At 39.9% G+C, this 21,047-nt stretch overlaps 1 protein-coding gene across 1 annotated transcript; it reads right to left on the bottom strand.

The window, feature by feature from the left end:
• Nucleotides 1-1,494: 1,494 nt before the first annotated feature.
• slc7a8a (solute carrier family 7 member 8a) lies at nucleotides 1,495-19,530 on the bottom strand. The gene is made up of 11 exons (XM_058624766.1): nucleotides 18,653-19,530; nucleotides 12,829-13,033; nucleotides 10,151-10,302; nucleotides 6,957-7,082; nucleotides 5,772-5,925; nucleotides 4,658-4,781; nucleotides 4,218-4,321; nucleotides 3,686-3,782; nucleotides 3,334-3,483; nucleotides 2,724-2,901; nucleotides 1,495-2,635 (listed from the first exon to the last, which is right to left on the bottom strand). The coding sequence occupies exons 1-11, from the start codon at nucleotides 18,789-18,791 to the stop codon at nucleotides 2,463-2,465; spliced, it is 1,602 nt and encodes a 533-aa protein (XP_058480749.1). The 5' UTR covers nucleotides 18,792-19,530; the 3' UTR covers nucleotides 1,495-2,462.
• Between the last annotated feature and the right edge of the window lie 1,517 nt (nucleotides 19,531-21,047).

The raw sequence follows: 21,047 nt of genomic DNA, 5'->3' as shown, positions 1-21,047 counted from the left end.
TTGTAGCTCTTACGGGGACCCCAAACAGTGAGGCAGATACACAAGTCAGTCAAAGATATCAGCACTGGTGAACATCCTTCAGATTTTAAGCTATTTGACCACATGACACAAAGTTGCAGCATTTCCAGGCCTCATTTATGCACAGTGAGGGTTTACGTGTGCTTAATCGTCTTCTCATTATTGAAAACATTGAAAATTACAGGAATTTAAAGGTCCAGTGTGCAACATGTACAAGGCTTTTTGGCAGATATGAAATATGTCACCCATACGTATGAGTATTTTGCTTAGAAAAAATGTGATTTAAAGTATTATAGCAAACTTACAAGTGCATTTAGAAGTGGAAGCTTACTTCACATATTAAGTATTTGAAGGCCACCATAGCTCCCTGATGTGCCTGGGAGATGTATGTGATAAATGGAGTCCTCCGTTTGTAAGTCTGGCTTTTTACCAGTAGATGTCACTATTTCTTACACACTGGACCTTTAATTATGCCAAATGATAGGATAACAGGTTTAAGATTATGACAGTGAGCTTCTTTTTTTACATAAAAGAGGCCCTGATTTACGAGTATATCTTTTTTAAAATTTTCTAAAACAAAGTACAGACTGTCATGAAATCTGTGCATAAATGTAAATACACAACAACTGTTACCGTACAGGCACAAAACACAATCATTGTATTTGTAAAGACATCCAAGACACCCTGTTCCCCTTAGACTTTCAGAAGAGCAACATTTGCAGTACTGGCCCAAATTTAATGGAACATAAATTGATTTATTAAGTCGACATGTGACAAAGATTTCACAGATACTATTTGGGATTGGTTGAAAAATTGAGCACCAGTACAAACACTAAGCACAAACGGGACTTCAGAGAAGCAATGAGTCAGCTCTGTTGAGTTGCGGCAGTGTATGTAAGGAGAAGGCAGTGGGGACGCCCTGAGACACGAACAGGTTATAGAACCACTGACAACATTTAAGTATATATCTTTTGTGTTTATCTATGAAGGAGTGTTGTGAGCAATAATAGTATATATATAGATATATATATATACACACACACATTTGTAGCTATAACCACAATACACAGAATGGGTTCATTCAGAGGTGCACGGTCAGTTTTTTCTGCTGGTGCCTGTGATTATATTGCACTATAAAATAATCTCTAGTGATTTGTATGAATCAAAAAAATATTCTCTTATGAAAGGCTCTTTTTTTTCTCTACACCCTAAACAAAGCACAAACATATCCAAACATGGCTAGATGGTAGGCTTAAAAAATACTTGAAATCAATGCCTGCTGATTTTAAGAAAAAAAAAAAAATTCCCAAGGGCATTCACATGAGTCGGTGTAGGGGATTGCACATTAACAATGCATATGAGGTGAAAATATACTACTGGGATTTAACTATTCTTTCTAGTCGTGTGTCCAAGCTGAACCTACACTTTTGACACAACATTATGAGTGTAGTGTCCATACAAGAAGTCAAAATTCATAAAAAACGGATTTTTATGAACTGAAAATGCTTCTGCAGCAATGTATCTTCCACAATAATGGTGCCAGAGTACAGAAATGATCCTACTTAAGTCAGTTTACAAGAACTGTGCAGCATTTACCAACACAAAATACAGCTCACACAACATTGCTGGTTCAAGAGTAATAAAAAAACAATAGGCCCGAATGAATATGATGTCGAATGAAAAAAAAAAACCATGTACATATTAAAACTATAATGACAACAAAGTTAATTGATATAAACAATTATCACAATCACTAAAAAAAAAAAAAGAGAGAGAAACAATTTGGAATCACAGCCATGTTTAAGAAGGAAAACAACAAAGAACCAAAAACAAAAAAAACGACAGCACTTGTTGAAACTGAAATGGTTTGATCTGAATATAATGTTGTGCTATCTAAATGTAGCTTTGGTGTGTTGAAGGTACGACAAAGGAAAGTTTACAATGGGACCAAAACAAATAATTAAAATTAAGACGTGTTTGCGTAGCCAACGCATAACAGTGAAAGTCTCTTGATAATAATACAAAAAAAAAAATTTAAAAAGTCACCGTTACAGTGGGAGTGTGCAGACAGTGTGTGGAGGGGAAGAGGGAGGATTAGAAGCAGGATGAGGATGATGAGGATGATGATGATGATGATGAAGAATAGTAAAATTGTGTCTGTTTGAGCACGTACGCAGAAGTTGGAAGGCTCCAACCTTTTATTGCACTTTTGAGAGACCCAAGATAGAAAAGTGTGAGGTCGTGTCATCTCTGATTATATTTGGCAAAGAAACTATTGGTTAGTTCAATACTGAAAAAAATGAATAAAACACATGATGTGTTGATCCATGACAAACTGTGACGTAGGCTATCGCATGTTTGTTTGCATGTGTCTTTGTGTATGTGTGCGCCCACATGTGCATCTGTTTATGTTAGGGGAAGGTGAGTGATGATAGAAAGGAGCTTTAGCAGTCCGCTGTCTTGCTTGAATCTCCGTCGTCCTTGGACAGAGGAGATCTGGTCTCCTTCATCTCCTCTCCTTCCTCTCCTTCTGCACTGCAGCTCTCGCTGCTGCTGCCTTTACTTTCAGCCGGGTAAACAACCACGCAGAACTTCTGGCCCAAGTATGTCATTTTGCCTGGAAGAAAATAGAAGAAAAAAGTGTTATATTTCAACAGATAATAATTCCAACTGCGTTAAAGTTAACGGGGTAAAAGTTAACTTACCAACAAAAGAATTAAAGCACTGTGGCTTGTTGTCCCAGTAGACTCCCAGGAAGTAAACAGGGACACCAGTCAACATGATGGCCAGGCCGATGCCGCACACCACGGGCTCAGAGTAAAGAGAGAAGATGAGCAGGAAGGCCCAGAAGATGAGGTAAATAACCGGCCATATCAGACTGATCTGGAGGAAGAAACAATGTAACATAAGGCTTAGTCATTGTCACTTTTGACACTTTCCCAACATATGAAATAAACATATACTTTGTAGTTTAGTTGTCAGTTAGTCTGTTCTGTCTTTTATTTTGATAGTCTCTGGTGTCATTTCTAAATTTCCTGTCAAGTTTCACACTCGTATGATTGCCTCACCAGCCCTAATCACTTGTACCTGTGTCTTTTCTACAGTATATAGGGTATGTTTATGTTCTCTTCGTTGCCAAAGTGATGCATTAGTGTTCAATTTCTTTTTGAGTCATTCTCTCAGTGATTCTGCGAATAGTAGCCTTTACATAATTGTCAATTCTGACCTAAAGAGGAGAACTTACTGTAGAAATTAGGCACATGATGAGGCTAAAAATGTAGCGAAAACACATCAAATTTCGTCACATAAACAGACCTTGATCGGCCGGTGCATGTCGGGCTGTTTGATGCGCAGGACAATCTGCCCGGCGACTGTGACTCCATAGAAAAGGTAGTTGATGAAGCCCACGTAGTTGATGAGTGTGTACATGTCACTGGTGCACAGCATAAGCAGAGTGGACAGACACTGGGGGGGAACAACAGTTGTAGTTAACTTTGATATCAAGATATGATGCAGCCAATCTTTGAAGCTGTCACATCGTAAAATATGATGAGTTTATCAGTGGCACTGAATTGAATCATGGCCTCAAGATCAGAAATCTACTCGTAGATTGGGAAAATTGTCACACACTTCATAATGAGATAATATTACGGAGAGTTAAACTCACGGTGAAGAGCAGCGCAGGGATGGGAGTGCAGCGTTTGACGTGAATCATAGCCAGCAGGCTGGGGAGGTGGCCTTCTCTGGCTCCAGCGAAGAACAATCTATACAAGACAGAGACGAACACGGTTTAAGACAGAATTCAAATTTACAAGAAATTCAAATGTTATATAACGAAAATGAGAGACCAGGTCAGATCTTATTATTTTGATTTTGGGGATTTGTGTGCAAGAAATGATGTATATTTCAATTTTATTGAGGTGGTACAGCTATAAAAACATAATTATAATCACAAGTCAGCTTATATTAACTGTATTAAGTGGTCCATCCCTGGGTTTTCTACAACAGTGGACTAATGTTGGATTATTCAGGAAAGTCCAGGATCAGCCGAAATGTTAAATATCAATGATTTAAATCATCGTTTATTACGGAAACCAGTAAAATAAGCATCAGAGTCAGAATTAGTAATAACCTGCTGTACCTATTACATGACACTCACTTTTTGACTCTTTGTGTTTGAATACATGTGAATTACAAACCTTGACGAGGTAAAAAGGGAACCGTTGACTCCCCCGAAGGTGGACAGAGCCACAGAAATGGGCATGATCCACGACATGACTCCCAGCAGCTTCTCACCAAACGTCTGCGACGGGCAAAAGAAGGATGAAGGTTTTCAAGATGGATGAGACACACAGGTGCAAGGTTAGACTTTGTTTTATTATGTTCATGATTGATATGCAACTAAAATGGTAACCAAACATTCATCTTATAATTATTTACATGCATATAAATCATGAACATTACATGTAATGTAATGTAATGTAATGTTCATGATTGATATGCAACTAAAATGGTAACAAAACATTTATTTTATATTCATTTGGCTAGCCTGGACCAACAAAGACCACTAGAGGGCGACAGAGTCATTCTTTTATTAGCATGCTTGTCTGAGGGACGTCACACAGACTGATCGACTCACCACGGCAACAGCATTTGAGGCAAGCAGCTCCTGAGGACTCATGGCTGTGACGTAGGCGATGTTGGCAAAGACGTAAACAAAGGTCACGAGGGGAATGGAGATGAAGATAGCGCGTGGCAGGTTCCTGAAAGGACACAAAACACAGCCCAAAATTTATGGAAAAGATTTAAAGCAGGAAATTAAAAGTGGTATCTTAGGCAGGGTAGGTGTATTCATAGATAGCACGGTTATGACAAATGTAAGATTGTTGAAAGGAAGACAGGAAATTATTAAATAGATCACTTTATACACCAAGCATTAAAGCATTAAAAAACGTGCTGCCCACTGCTCCTGCTGCCGGCTTGTGTGTGTGTTCACTACTAAGTAATAAGGATGGGTTAAATGCAGAGGTCAAATTTACTATCACTAATTAGTGTGTGTGTGCAAATAATAACTAATTCTAATTCTAATTTGAGTACTCTTAACAATGTGATTGTGTTTTACAAAATAATTAAAAACTATTATATGAATACAATAATACTGATTAAAACACATAGAATGAAACATAAACACATAATAAAAAATAAGAACAAGTCACAATAAATGTGATCAAATCGGATCATATTCCCAAAAACTTTCATACAAACATTTTAAGAAGGGACTTCAAAGAAAGCTAGGGATTTGATTTATCTAAGATCAATAGGAAGAGAGTTCCATAGTTCTAATGGCAAAGGCTCAATCTCCTTTTGTCACATACTGAGGTTTAGGATTAACAAATACAGCTCTATTGGTTAATCTCGGTGGTCAGGCTGGCACAGACCAGTTCAACAATTCTGAAATGTAAATAAGGGCCATTTAAGGCTTAAAAAGTAAGTACAAGAATTTCGAAGTCAATACAGAAGCTAACAGTACGCCAGGACAAGGGTCATGTGCTCATACTTGTTCTGGTGATTAGACTTGCAGCAGCATTTTGGGATTAACAAAAGCCACCATGGTTGGCTGATACGCTTCAAAATGGACGGTTTGAGACGGGGAGTCATAAATGAGCTTTTTCCCCAGTGGCGATGACAGATTTAATACAATGGTTTTTTTTGTTTTTTAAATCACAATACAACTAGAGAGTCGAGTGTCTTACACATAAGGGTCCACCAGCTCCTCTGTGACATAGTTGAGGAAATTCCACCCTCCATAGGCGAAGGAGCCTTGTAGAAAGGCTAAGGCTATCAAACCCACATCGTACTCCTGGAAGGGCTCAAAGGCATTGGCTGGCTCCAACCAGTAGTAGTCTCCTGCAGGTGGAGACGTTCATGGAAGAGAAGAGGCAAAATGAAAACACATTCCATTCCAGAACAAAATATAATCTGTCACCTGCAGTTTATAGAACTTAAAGATACGTAAAAAACCAGTTGTCTGAGGCTCTTTATATTACAACATCTGTCACACGACTCAACAAAGACACAGGTTCATTCTGTTATGTTCTCCATAAACACTGTTTTTACAGTGTTGTACTTTCGGTTCACTTATATCTGGTCTTGTTTGCGTTTTTGTATTTTTAGGGCTTATGCAATATTCCTCTTCTTTGTTAATTCTGTTATTTAAATTCGGTGAACTATGTCCTTTGTTGTCTGTGTCACGCTGTGCATTGTTCTGCAGCTGCTGTAGCAGTTTTCCCCAAGAAAAAGAAAAATGTCCCTGTGGGGACAATAGAGTGGATTTCATTGATTGAATCGAAACTGCCTCATTTTGTTTGTTTTTTTCTGTGTCCTTGATGTAAACCTGAGGACCTGAGTCAAGAATCAACATCATTGTGTGTAAAACATAGAATGAAAGAGTGTGATTAACCTCTCTAAACAATACATGATCTTCAGTAAACATAGTTTTTTTTCCTCTGAGATGAACTTTACAACAAGCAGTAGGAAAATAAGTCGAATCTTTATTTGCCTTAAAATCTCCCATCCGACCATCTTCTGAGCTCTTCATTATTCACAACTCAAAAATCCCCAATCTGTTTTTACAGGGGCCTGTTTTCAGTGGCCCCTGTCATAACTGGCCCCTTGCCATGTTTGAATTGCAAACCCACGCATGCATGCTGCTATTAGCTGAGTGGGGCCCCAGAAACTTCCTGACCCCTGTTGAGTCCACTGAGCGCCTGTGCTGTCCCTTGTGACAGGGGGACGTCCTACGGTGACTCTTCCTTTTTTGCTTTGCACACGCGGACACGCTGGCACCACGAGGAGGACTGAGGAGGACTGAGGAGGACTGAGGAGGACTGAGGTCACATGCATTCATAGGGAGGCACAGATGGCATCAGACAGCTCACCTTTGCAGATCTGCACGAAGCCCATGATGATGATGAGGCCGAGGGCCAGAAGTTTGCCAGCTGTGAAGAAGTCCTGCACTCTGGTGGCCCATCGCACACTAGAGCAGTTCACCCAAGTCAGCAGCACTGCACACACACACACACAATATTAACAATTAAACACATGGTTAGGATTTAGTTCGCATTTTGAAAACCAGACTCAAACTACCAGCATCAGAACAGTAATTTTGACTATTCACAAATCATTTACATGATTAAATTTTTTTAAGGCAATCATTTTTTTGAGGTGAGTTGTACTGTGGTTAAAATATTTTTTTTTCTTATTGGCAGCCATGCCAAGGGGGAGGAGTCTGAGACAATGATAAGATAAGAGAGTGATGAAAGTGTGGACTAAAATAGCCGGTGGTCAAATTTGAATGCAGTAGCTGGTATTTAACCAGAGAGGCAGTAGAGGTGCTCATTTTTATCACAGTGGGTATAATTTCAATCCTTACATTTAGGGATTTAGTTACACTTTTATTGAATAAATCACAACCTTAGTGCTTGTTAATTAATAGTGGATATATACAGATCTATCCCCCCCCTTTCTCTTTATCTCACTCCCATTTCAGGCTCAGCTATCGCAGACAAATACATTGATTTGACCTCTACCGCTGGGTACAACAGGCCAGTGAGTTCAGGCCAGCTGGGCACAATCGTTAAATAGGCCTATTTCTGACTTTGTGTGATTAAGGCCATCATTTAAATAACCCTGAGCTGAGTTGCAACAGATGCGACAGATGCACAAGAACAAACGTGTGTGGCCCTGCTGGACAGAGTGTGGTTTGCAGAGTGGGCTTCATGTTAGATGTCTTTGAGAGGTTTGTGAAGGTTTGTTTTTAGGTAAATAAGAGTGCATTTGTTTCCCACATTAAAGATGGACACAAACAGAGAGGATTGGATACTAAAATACTAAAGTAAACTTGTTTAACACAAGTAAACAGAGATCCTTCTGCTACAAACACTCATCCCTTCCCCTGTTTTCTTTGTTGAGTGACAGCAAGTGAACACTTGCTGTCACTCACATTGGTCAGAGTTGTCACTTACAGCTGGATTTGAATGTAATATCATGTGATATCATGTGATCTTCTTCTGCACACACATTATCACAGAGAAATAGAAGAAGAAAAAAAACACACACAGACAAACTAAAAAGCTAAAAACAGCATGGATGACGTAAGTGCTGTGGCAGGTCACCTCTCACCTACTTTCAGAACAAAAAATCTGCAAAAAAAAAAGTTGCTTTTTTTGCAGAATGCTCTAATTGATTATAGACAGAAACTCCATCATTCTGCTGGCCGAGCCCGATCGGAAGAACAAATCAGAACCAGGCAGTAAAATCCCTGTCAAACAATCACTGTCACAACTAATCCCATTTTCCTTCCAGCTATTCATGGAAGTGAGACAAAGAATACAGATGGATATGTGGTTCATTGGAGTGTAAACAAAAACAAAGAGCATCGAGAGCTTTGGTGAAACGTGATTTAGCCATGAATCATCCGGTCTGTGCAGATTATTGTCCATGTTTAGGAAAACGATGTGTCCACGTTGTCGGGCCAAACAAACTACCGCCAACTGGGCCCATCTGTGCGTGGACATCTTGAAGCCCCCTTTTCTCTCTCTGTCTGAAGGCTGCTTGCAGTATTTTACCAGTGAGTGTGAACTATGCCGAGAAACCTTCAAATCCACCACTGTCATGTCCTCGTCAACACATTCATCCATTTGTTGTGACACATTCACATTTGCCGTTTTCCTCCTCTACCTCTTTCATGCTCCTTTTTCTCATGGATGAAACTCCAGCAGAGGGCTGAATGACAGAAGAGCTTCAGAGAAGAGTGGAAAACACTCGGCCACAGGCGGACAGAAACCAGATTAATCAATCAATACTCAATCCATTAAATCTGTGACCACTTTAAATAACAACTTAGATGGCTGCACTTTTTGTCTTAAAAAGTCACCGTCATTTATCTCTGTCTTCATTTCAAGCAGCCAGTAAATTACTGGGATTCTCCCTCTGTTTTAATATAGTGCAGTTAGTTGTTTCTAGGCACTTGAGCTTGTCTCAACAGGAACATTCAAACACGTTTGGTAGTATTTCTTGAGGCTATTCTTGGTCTATTACTATCTCTGCATAATCTACACTGAATAAGTGAGGCAGTGAATAAAGTAACTCCGTCAACCGTCAACCTCCCAGAAATGATCGTAATATGGCACTAATTTGTGACACACACTCACACACACACATATCATTGCATGACTGGATATTCATTGTTGCCAGTGAACGTGTTGTGTTTCATTGTCGTTCATTAATCAAGCGGCGTCTTGGTAATCTCTTGAAATTATTAGTAAGTATCAAAAAATGGAAGAGAACATTTTGTGACGTGTTGACAATCTATCTGCTACTTTATTTTCAAAAGAGATTCAAGACTCTCAAAACTATTTTGCGTAATATCATTTCATTGTATAAACACATTAAAGGTCGAGTGTGTAATATTAAGAAGGATTTAAATTGAACATATTCCCCATACGTAGATTTGTATAGGTGTATAATAAGACTTTATAATAAGACTTTTAATAATAATAATAATAATAATAATAATAAGTCTTAATAATAAGACTTTTTTTGTTTCCCTAACCTTAGAATAAGTCTTTCATATGTACTTGATCCAAGGGCCTTTGTACAGTCTGATGTCGAACACAGCGTGGACATTTACTATGCAAATTCAGAAGAATGACATCCTTTCTGTTATTTGAAGGCTACCGTAGTTCCCCCGATGCACTTGGGTATGAAAGGGGTGAGCGGAGGAGTCCTCCGTTTGTTATAATTTGCGGTCTCGCCACGAGATGTCACTGATGCTTCCACACTGGACCTTTAAGGGCGTGTATGTGTGTGTGGAGGATGTAAGCAGAGCTGAAGCAGAGGAGGAAGTGTCTCATTTTTGTGAAAATCCTCCTGTCAAGCTCTTACCTGGCAGGTTTCACTGGTGTCAAAACCACAAGGCTACACTACGCTTGAAACATGTTACAACAATAATAATAATAATAACATATATAATACGTAATGGTGTTTCAGCTGTTTGAAGTTTAAGGTGGAACCGTATATGTGTCTGTGTCGTACGGTAGCATTTGCACAACACGAGTCACATGCTACTCACAGAGGCAGACGGCAGCCAGCAGGCGCAGGCCGTTCTCCGGGGGGAAGCAGGTGGGGAACAGAGGCTGCAGGACGTAGTTGGAGAATGTCAGCGCGATCACAGCCTGATTGGTTGGGTAGATGACCAGCACGGCGATCCACAGACGCAGGAACCTAAAAAAAAAAAAGAGGGACAGGGAGGGCGGTGAGAGATGGTGGGAGACGCGAGACATGGGAGAAACAGCAGGGGTGTGTGGGATCAAATGCAGTGTGTGGGAGCAATAACAGGTGGTGGAACACATCACAAAAGGTACAATCGCCACATATACATCCTTCCTTTTCAGATTCCTATTCAAACTGGTTATTTTTAGTTGAAACTACATTCTTTTTTTTTTTCATTCTATTCTTGGCCTTTCTGACCCTAGTTCCAGTCTTTTATGAGGACTTGATCCTTGTTTTTTCTGTTGCTGTACTTTATGTGGAAGGAACAAATTATCCTCTTTCAAATACTTGTTTTTTTCTTATGCTATTTTACAGGCTTAACTAAGGTAGCAACTAACAATTATTTTTATAATTGATTAATCTGTTGATTATTTAATGGTCTAATTATGTTCTCAAAAGTCATGTTTTGTCCACAAACCAAAAATATTCAGTTTAAATTCAGTTATATGGGGCAAAGAAATAAATGATCCACCATTAAGAAGCTGAAAAATCGGAGATTAATTAATTAATTGAGACAAAAATCCGGTAGCCAACAGGTTAAGGTGACAAAAAAATAACAAATTATTGCCACCTTTGAGAAAGTGGCACAGGGGAAAGCACATGAAGATTATTGATTTACTATACCAACATTTCTGCTTTTCATGTTCAGCAACAAGCATCTTTGAGTTAATACTTTTAGAGAGCCATCGAGCAGGATTTCAGATGTGAGACGGGATATTTGTGAGTGTGGTAGAGAAGTAGGCATGTGGTTCTTCTGCAAAATTCTCCAAAAGCTTAGAAAGGATCAGTACATCTGACTGCATTAATAGGATTATCTCACAGGAATGTGTGTGTGTGTGTGTGTGTGTGTGTGTTTTCACTCACTTTTGCTTTATATATGAGGTTTTTCATATTCTACATACAAAATAAACTGGTATCAAATGTGGACTGAACAAACTAAGAGTAGTTTAATGTAGCACTGTTTTGACCGGCCACAACATAAAACCATATTAATAATTAATAACGCTCAAATAGCAGTCCTTCTGCATAATACATACCTTTACTCGTGACAATTCAGTGCATAGGGTTAATAATACATCTTTAATGTTACTTACTAAATATTCTAGTTTAGTATTTTTGGTTTCAGATTCTTAAATGTGAATATGTTATAGCTTTTGAAATCCAGAAAATTAATCCAGAAAATTAAGAACATATTAATCATTTTCTGAACTTATTGATTAATCCAGAAAATAAAGTTTCATTCCTTATAGAAAAAGCTGCAGCCCTATGTTGGACTGTTCTAAAATACTGAAAAATCCTAGTTAATGTTGATTTTATTCGCATGTACTTATGAGCGTAACTCTTTTGTAAATCCAGAATAACACAGTCGTAGTATCCTTTTGTACACAGCTTTACAATTTGTCCCTTTTCTCTACAACAAGCCCGTCATCACCTGGCTGCGACAATGTAATGTAAGCATTTCCGTCTCCGTTGACCTATGTGGACACGGAAAACACAACTCCACGGCCACATAAAAACACACACACACGGGGGGGGTGGGGGGAGGGGGAGGCCAACGCAAACAAACAACTCTTGAAGACGGTGTATTTATCCAGGACGGAGGGCAGAGAAAAGTACCGTGGCCCCGACACTTCAAACTTAGCGTCTACAAAGTCTCTGGAGGTAAAAGTGCATTGATGTGTATTGATAGCTCCTCTACAAAGGGACAAAAACAATCATTGGCTGTTTTGTCTGGTTGAATTCCTCTCCCAAAACACCGCTGCTGAAATTCCTGTGATAGTTTAAATAAAACAATGGTCTAATCTGTGTTTACAGTCTGGGCAAAGACATAGTGTGTGTGAAATCTACGCTAACAAACGATATTGTTTTGCTAGGAAACTAGCGTAGCAGGGTTCCCGAGCATTTACTGAAAGCTGCATTTCACCTATTGTTGAATAAGTAAACCAGACATGATGATTTAAAACGCATAAAGGTAATAAATATACCAGTCAAAAAACAGTTAAAACTAGTTTTTTTGACCAGTGGGAATGTGTTCAATCAGCATTCACTCCCCGGGTCAAATGACTCTGCAGTACACACAGGTTTTTAATCAGCTTCTGCTCTGATTGGCATTAGTGGGAACACAAGACCTGGGTGAACGCGTTCATTTGTTCTTTGTCTGCTTCATTTATGAAAGCAATACAACTTCTGGTGTCAAGACAGAGATTAATTTTACAGCAGTTCACCTTGTATTTTCTTCTTTAGCAAACCTTTACAACTTGTAACAGCGGTAAATATTTTTTATTGCACTCTTTTATGAGTTTGAACGAGGGGCCAAAGTAACAGTGTGTTTCTGTCAATTGCTTTTGGTTTTGGCACAACTGTTTTGACCTTTTAAATGTCTGCACTTGATCACAGTCATACCACTGGTCACCCCAATGCTTTTCAGATACAATTTGATCATAACAACGTCTTTATGCAAGTATAATTTTTACTCACCCTGCCAGCCCTCCAAAGATGTCCTTCACGTAGGAGTAGTCTCCCCCCGACTTGGGAATGGTGACACCCAGCTCGGCATAGCACAGCGCACCAATGGCCGTGATGATGCCAGTGATGATCCACACGATCAGGGCAAAGCCCACAGAGCTGGCGTTCTCCAGCACTCCCTTCGGACTGACAAAGATACCTGAGCCGATAATGTTACCTGGAGGAAGAAGTGAAGGGAGAAGTGTGTCAAATGTCATGTGCAACTGGGTACGTTAACTGTCCGGTAATGCAAATATCACCAGACAGCAACTCAATGCATTTAGGCAGTAAGACGTGATCAAGACAAACTGCTGAAGCAGCAACCAGAGAACGTGACCGGGCATCAGAATGAGGAAGAAAGGTGATTTAAGTGACTTTGGTGTAGTTGGTGACGTGAGTATTTCAGAAAATGCTGATCTACTCAGATTTTCACACACAACCATCTGTAGAGTTAACAGAGAATGGTCAGAAAAAAAGAGAAAATATCCAGTGAGTGGCAGGAGAAAAGGCGTTGTTGATGCAAAAAAAAAATGAGAAGGAAACTACAAGACCGGTTCTAAATAATAGAAATGCAAAAGCAGATCAAGCTGTATTGTTTTCTGCATGAACGTTGTCAAGACTTGAGGAAATAAGCCACTTAGAGTGCTCAAGAGAATAATGTTAGCATTTAATCAATTGATATATGCTACCCAGTTGCATTATGGGAAGTCTAGCATCTAGGGCTTTGATATATTGAAGCTTTACTCATATTGTGGAATAAAGCCAGTAGATCTCAGCGTCTGCTGAGTCAACTACGTCCATTATTATTTATAACACGTCTTCTATGGGACTCCTTAAGAAAATTGCTGAATGGCCCTTAAACACCAGAATTTATAGACTGTTTTCAACAAGAGAAAAGATTGTATTAAGTTTAAGAGAGCGGAAACGGGAGAAACAACTGTAAAAAGACAGAACAGGACAGGAAAAACAAGAAAAGGTGCCTTCTTAATGGTAGAAATGGGGGGCGAACACAGTTCAAACAGAGATGAAGCGGACACATTGGGAACATGCATTCTGCTGACTAGACACAGAGTTATCAGAGTTATGAGGAGACAAAAACAGAGAGCAGGGTGAAAGAGTGCAAAGGGGAGGAGGGATGGGAGATAGACGCAGAAGGGGGGGGGGCATATTCAGTGACATATTCAATGATCATCAGAGTGCCAGGCAGTTTGCACAGGAGCTAAAAGATGGAGGGATGGATGACTGGGTTCTGGTCAGACATGAAAGGAGTCGCTCCTCTGACGTTAGGAACCTGCTGTCAGATCCAGTAGACTGCATGTGCTCTGACTGTGCGTGAACTTGGCACCCAATCATAAAAAAAAAAAGACATCAGGGTGAAAGGTTGAAGTTTTGAATCATAACGGGCTGACTTTAAATGCCAAGTGGCATTATATGTACAAAGGTCAAAGGTATGAAGTGAAGCGTTAGGGTGTGTGCGGATCATGTGCCGCTGCACTCACTTAGACATTATATTCTGGATGGTGGTGCAAGATGGTGGCCTCTGTAAAGCAAGGCCCTTGCCTAAAGTACGTCTACTAAGGCTGCAAAAAACAAACTATTTTATTTTAAAGTGCTAATACACTAAAGCATTAACAAACTTATTGACAGTATTCAATTTCTGCTCGGCCTTTAAGGATCCACAAAGTCAAAAATCATATTGACAACATAAGTAATACAATCACTGGTTGAATTTTCCCCCCCCCGCTGGTTTTGAAGAAATTCTCTTTAAAGAAGCTGAAAAATCTGAGAATTGGTAATGAGTAATCAGTAGCTAATTGCTTAATCAATAGTCTGATTTGGGTTTAGAACGTCGACGAAATTGATTTAAAAAATATTTTAAAAGATTCTCCTTGCAGAGTGTAACTTTTAATTATAAACAAACGTCTGTTACATTCAACACAATCATGATTAAAGTCTATCAGCTCCACACAACTCTCTCCGTGTTTCTCAGTATAGCAGTGTGGTGTTTTCTGTGTCTGTGGAGACACAGAGTGATGCGCTTTATATCACGACTGATGGAGGGAAGACAGAGATAGTGAAATCAAGTTTGAACGGTTGGAATATAAACCTAGAATGTGTTTTGTCGACAGAAGTCACACACTGGAGCTTTTTTTAACAGTTTTTACAGACTCCCCAAAAGCATCATGTGTCGGTGGTGAGGTCAGCTGCTCGTGCACTTATGTAAGTGCAGTTGTAGGTTAAAGGTAAAAACAGGACCATCACACCATGCCTCCCTTGGTGGTTTTGACATCTTTATGACAGCGGTGGTCCTCTGAGCGTGACCTTTGACATCAAACAAAACAGTAGCTGCATTGGAAAAATTACTCAGTAATTAGCTCCTGTAAATTCTAGCCTCTGATTCTGCAACACGGTTTTAAAAGCGAGTAAAGATAAGATGCTCGTATTGGCTGTTTCAAAGAGCTGGTGGAACCAAAAAGTGCACACTTGCACGTTTCTGAGGCCAGTGCTGACTAATGTGGAATCTTTATGTTTCCTGTTCTTGCAGTTGCTTTTACATCCTTTTGTCTCAAATGAGGACAAAGGAGGATATATAGAAACATAAAAATAAGAACAATTAAAGGTGACGTTAGTAATATTTAAGAGAGCTTATTGGCAGAAATGTAATATATATAATATACTATCCCTAAGTATGTTTCCATAAGGTGGCATTATCTTTCAAACTCTAGAAATCACACAGAGACATAAGATGGAGCGTTTGCAGGCCAACAGAAGGCTGTGAATATTAACCAGTCTGTGGGTGTTTGCTGAGCATTATTATATCCAATCAGCTGCATAATATTAGAACTTGGATTTCCTGTCGGTGCCCATTCGATCAGCCATCTGGTGGTAAATTGACACAGATCATGCAGGCCAGTGCTGTACAAGCCATGTGGAGTATGGAACAAATTCACAGGAAAATTTACGCAAACCGTAAAATTAGATATGAAGACAAACAGGTGGCAAGTCCAGCTTTGTCATATTTTTGTTCAAATCAAGGTTAATCGATAAAACCAATTATCTGCCAAGTTCTGAAGTATAAAAACAATGAAAAAAAAGCTAAACTTGAGAGTTGAGTGATTCCAAGACTCCAAATTAAATAGTAAGAAGTAAGAAAGGGTGGACACGTCTTCCACGTGGCCCTTTGCGCTGTTTTAGATGTTAGAGTGTTGTGTGCATGAGCAATAAATGCATATACTTCACAATAGGCCATAAACGTGTTTGATATCCTTCTGCCCTTTTCACAGAAACCCAGTGGGCTATGTTCATGATCAAAAGGATCAGACAAGTCACCTGAGCTCACACCTCTCTCTTACACATGACAGCGTGAGCCCAAGGAGATGAAGGAGCATTAAATGAATGGCTTGATCAAGGACGTAATCCCAAGCCAAGAACAGTCTGATGACTGTGCCAAAGTGCATGGACTCTGGACAGCCATAAAAAGCCTCTGTATGATGGTTTTGCCGCTGCCAACTTGTCTGTTAATATCGAGATAAATTTCATGATTAAACTAACAATGGTGTTAAGAGAGATTAAAGGGTGGAGCGACAGGGAGACAATGTTAGCAGCTTGCACAGGAATCGCTTGCTTGTATTTTGAATTAAACAACTGATGAACGGATACATATTGATATAGGTCCCATACTGGTATTGAGTACTGTATCAATACTCGGTATCGGTATGGGTCCAACACCAATACAAGACTTTGTATCAGTATTAGACACTGGCCCAAAGATTGCAATAACTAACAGAGATAAAAAAAAAAATGATAACAAGCCATCCCTTATTAAAAGAGATATTACATAGTTAGTGATTATGACATCGGTATCTATAAAATCTAGAAAATGCATAAAATATATTGAATCATTTATAACCAGAAGATAGCTCGTGCACCAGAAATTAGGGCGTTCCAGTGGAAGCTCAAGGATGTATGCAGTGAGTTATAAAATGAGAAATAATGAGGTCTCCCCACCAAAATTTCAGTGACAACGTTGTTCTTCATCTCTCACTTTCTTTTCCTCCCCCCACCCCCGACATGCCCAGCGTCTGTCTCCTCACACTTGCAGTATGAGCCTCTCTGGATTTCTCATGTGTGTGTGTGCACACGCAGACTCTTCTTTCCTCCCGTTACCGTGGAAACACAAGAATGGGTGAGTCATCCTCTCCCTTTTTCTTCAACCTGTCAAGGTCAACAGGAAGACCACACACGCGCTCTTCAACCTGTGCCATATTTCATCTCTGTGAGAGTGTGTGTTTGGTGTCGATCGATGAGAACGTCTGATTGTGTTATCTGTGTGTGTGTGTGTGTGTTGGGCTGGCCACTGTGCAGACCCACTCCTGTGTTTATTTTAGGCATTTAACGCCATTACAAGGTGATAAGTGTAATGTTAGGTGTCACTGATTTAAGTCTAGTGATACATCAGAATAATCACATGTTAAATGTGAACACATCAGGTTTTTCTACATGCTGATGCAAAAACAAAGGAGGACATAGTGTCCTTGTGACAATTTAGGCCACACCCTTGAAAAAGGAAGACACATTATTACATTTTTAAAGGTTCAGTGTGTTTCATTTGATATGGTTTATTGGCAAAAATTGAAAATTTGTTTCTTTTATATGTAGGTGAAGGCCTTGCTTTCCCTGACGAGTGTGGGATGGGTGCAGGAGTCACCACTAGATGTCACTCATTCTTACACACTGGACCTGAGTGTCAACAATTCAACAATTAAAAGGTTCACACAAAGTTTAGTGATCCTGATTTCACTGCATTTCAAACTATGCAAATACAGATCCCTCTACTGATGGCATCCCTGGTTACTTTGACAGATTTAAGTTTCCCTTCTCTCAATGAAAGTCCCTAAACAGCACAGAGTTTTCAAGGGTGGTGAAATCATCTTCAGGCAACAGAAAAATGATGAAAGCGCCAGGAATTCCCGACCATGCCATGAGAACACGAGGGCGTGAGTCATGTTGCAAAACAACACTTCAGAGCAGAAGAGTTACACATAATAATCAAACCAGTTTACAACTCATTTATAGGCTGGTATTCTCAAAAGCATAAAATTGCCTCTGAACTATGCTCGTTTGGAGGAACAAAGGGTGCCGTTATGAGTGTTGTGCATTTGTCACAATGGTGCAGAAAGAAAGCACATGCTCACTTTTGAACATACAGTGTGTGCATGTGTTAGTGTGTGCATGAATGAATGCATATTTGATGTAATGGGGCCTTTGCACAGCAGCCATTGTGACATGTTTTAGTGACCACATCAACAATATCAGGACCGTGGGACTGATTAACCAGCTGAAACTGAGGAGGCTCAATGGAACTCAGCCATCATTCATTTGATTCTTTACACCTGTGATTTTCCCACTGTGACCTGCCCAAATGGCTGCTGTGCAAAAGGCTCATTCGTTAACTCATTTTACGTTAATTAATCCTGGATCTTTTTTGATGACTATTGATTTTGTTCATGTTTCTGTGTTTGTTCTGCAAAGTCCTTGTAAGGTAAACACCAACTTGGCAATAAAACAGATTATGCTATGGTGGAATCTGATCCCAGTGCAGCTTCTGTACAGCTCCAAGAGCCGACTGTGTATAAATAAGCACTAAAACATTTAGGGCACACTCTTACTCAACCCATTTTTGTCATTCTATGCCTTTGTATGTAACCCTAACCCATCTGCTCGAAGGCAAATACACATGACCATAATATAATAGGTTACAGTCTCTTATAATGCAATGATGGTGATAGATTCTTACCAACAATGATGCCACAGGCGCTCACAAGCCCGATTTCCTTCTTGAGCGCAACTCCTCCCGAGTCCTTGCCGGAAGCATCCTCGCCGGCAGCATCCTTGGCGGAGCCGATACTGCTTCTCTGTCTCGGACCGTCCGTCATCTTGATGTCTGCTATTTATTCTAATGTCTTAAAAATAAATAAAACAAAAAAATCTATCTTCTCCACCTCACAGCGGCAGGTGCTGCCCTTGCGCTCGACCCCGGCGTTGCGCTCAAACGCCTTTTTTGAGTGTGCGTAAAAAAAGCACGTTCGCTGACGCGCGGCGCGCTTATCTGGAAAGAAAAAAAGTTGGATGGTGATGCGATGTCAGCAGCCTGTGACAATGAGGCTTTTGCAAGACTATGAAAAAACTGCAGGTGTCAGTGAAAGCTGTTAAAAAAAACAACAACTCTGCGCGTCAGCGTCACAGCGCGTCACTCCAGACTGAAACAGCGAGGTTTCATCAAGGAACACATCAGCTGGGTCTGCAGCCAGGTTCCGCCGCAGGTTCAAAGGTGGTGCTCCAGGTCACAGTCTAAACCCGATTCAAGTCCAGGTTGTCACGCAAAAGGCGCATATTCCAATGAGAGTCCTTAAACCTAACACAAGGAAACTTAGTGAAAGCAACAACAGGAAAGAATTATATATATATAAAAAAACAAAAGAACCATTCACTGTTTCCTTGTTGCAGGTGTGGGCTGAAGACACAAACACATCCTCTCTGGCTGTTCCACAAGCGCACGCGGCAAAACAAAGGACACAGAAAAGTCACTTGAGGTCGTTCTGGTCTGTCTCACCGCGCAAACAGGCGACCCGTGAAGAAGACAGGCTGCTTTTGAGTCGACATACATGTTCCCCCGTTCATATGTTCTCGGCAACAACATCGTTGCTCCTCCTTTTCTCTGCCTCACCCCGCCCATTTGGGGTCCGTCAGCCTCCAGGATCCTCCTCCCATCTGTGTTTTGCATCATATGTTAGGCTTGTTTTATAAATGCATTTAAATATGTTTCTGTTTCATTATCAAGCTTGTGTGTTTAAAATAATAAACACAATCAACATTAGAACAGGACGAGGAGAGAAAGGGTTTGTTCCGTGTGATATATATAATATATGACACCAAAATGACATTATGGAACCTGGTTTAGACGATTTCAACAATGCATACATTAACATGTTGCAATTATTTGTTAGGTATATTATTTCTGTTGGTGTAATTTCACACTTAAATTTTAAGTGTGTAATTACCCTTTGGTAATGGGGCAGCCATGGCCAAGTTGGAAAGGGAACTTTGGTTTGTAACTGGAGGGTTGCTGGTTAGAGTCCCCACTAGGGCAAAGGGCTGGGGTGCCCCTGAGCAAGGTACCCAACCACCATTGCTCAGTGGCTGCCCACTGTTCCTAATTCTAGGAAGGTTCCTAGTAGAGAATGGGTTAAATGCCGAGAAATAATTTCCATAAGGGATTAATAAAGTATATAAAAGGTTTTCTGTTGATTACATAATATGGAACACCATGTTTATCCTCACAAGAACTTATGAAGCGCCGGTGTGTAACATTTAAGCAGAAATTAAATATACTACCGATAAGTTCATTTATATAAGTGTATCGTTTCTTTATCATAAAAATTCTTGGGTTGTCATGGCCATAGAACAATGGTGCGTTTAATTTTTAGTCAAAAGTCAAAATTGCCAAGTTGAGTGACTGTTGTTTCAACAGGAAAGAACTAGGAAAGAAGAAGCAGCTACTTTTACTGGTATTTGTACTTCTGTCTTATCTGTTTCATAGTAAATCAGAAGTATTGTTCAATTTTTATCTGTGGGTCTACTGCTATTATGGTTTTCTCTGACTTCCCGAGTAACCGTGGTCAACTCAGAGGTGACGTCACTGACCACCGACATGTAAATGTAAATGTCCTCCAAATGCAGAAAATATATCCGCACACAAGAGAATCCACATTCAGAATACAGCAGTGGGGTTTCCTTTCCTTTCCTTCATCTTGTGTGTGGTTCTCTCTCACTCCCTCACCTCCTATTTCGCCTCTTTTGCAAGCACAAGACAAGCTCACTCATTCACACTTATTATTCAACACACAGCACACGCTTCGGTCTGAATTGAACCACTTGTCATTTGGCATGCTGCAACATTGCAGCTGTTTCATTCACCAAGTGTTTGCTTTAATAATAGTTATATTATACATATTATTATATATATCCTGTACATTCACCTCAACTCTTTGAAAGCTCTGAGTGTACATTATGGCAAAAATAAACATAGGGAAATAATATATCCTGGCCACATGTGGTGAAGACAGTAGAGATAACACTTGTGCTGTTTTACCTGAAGAACAAGAGCGTCTCCTTTCTACAGTTTCTGAATC

The sequence above is a fragment of the Solea solea genome, chromosome 3, assembly GCF_958295425.1.
Source record: "Solea solea chromosome 3, fSolSol10.1, whole genome shotgun sequence".
NCBI lineage: Eukaryota > Metazoa > Chordata > Actinopteri > Pleuronectiformes > Soleidae > Solea > Solea solea.
This window is presented reverse-complemented; position numbering and strand designations above follow the sequence as displayed.

Bases quoted from the DNA above. Each gene is read 5' to 3' on its own strand.
- slc7a8a (XM_058624766.1), bottom strand. From the start codon at position 18,791: ATGACGGACGGTCCGAGACAGAGAAGCAGTATCGGCTCCGCCAAGGAT. The intron at 10,303-12,828 runs GTGAGTAAAAAT...TTTTTTTTTTAG, and splicing joins ATCTTTGGAGGGCTGGCAGG to GTTCCTGCGTCTGTGGATCG. The intron at 2,902-3,333 runs GTCTGTTTATGT...TTCTTCCTCCAG, and splicing joins ACATGCACCGGCCGATCAAG to ATCAGTCTGATATGGCCGGT.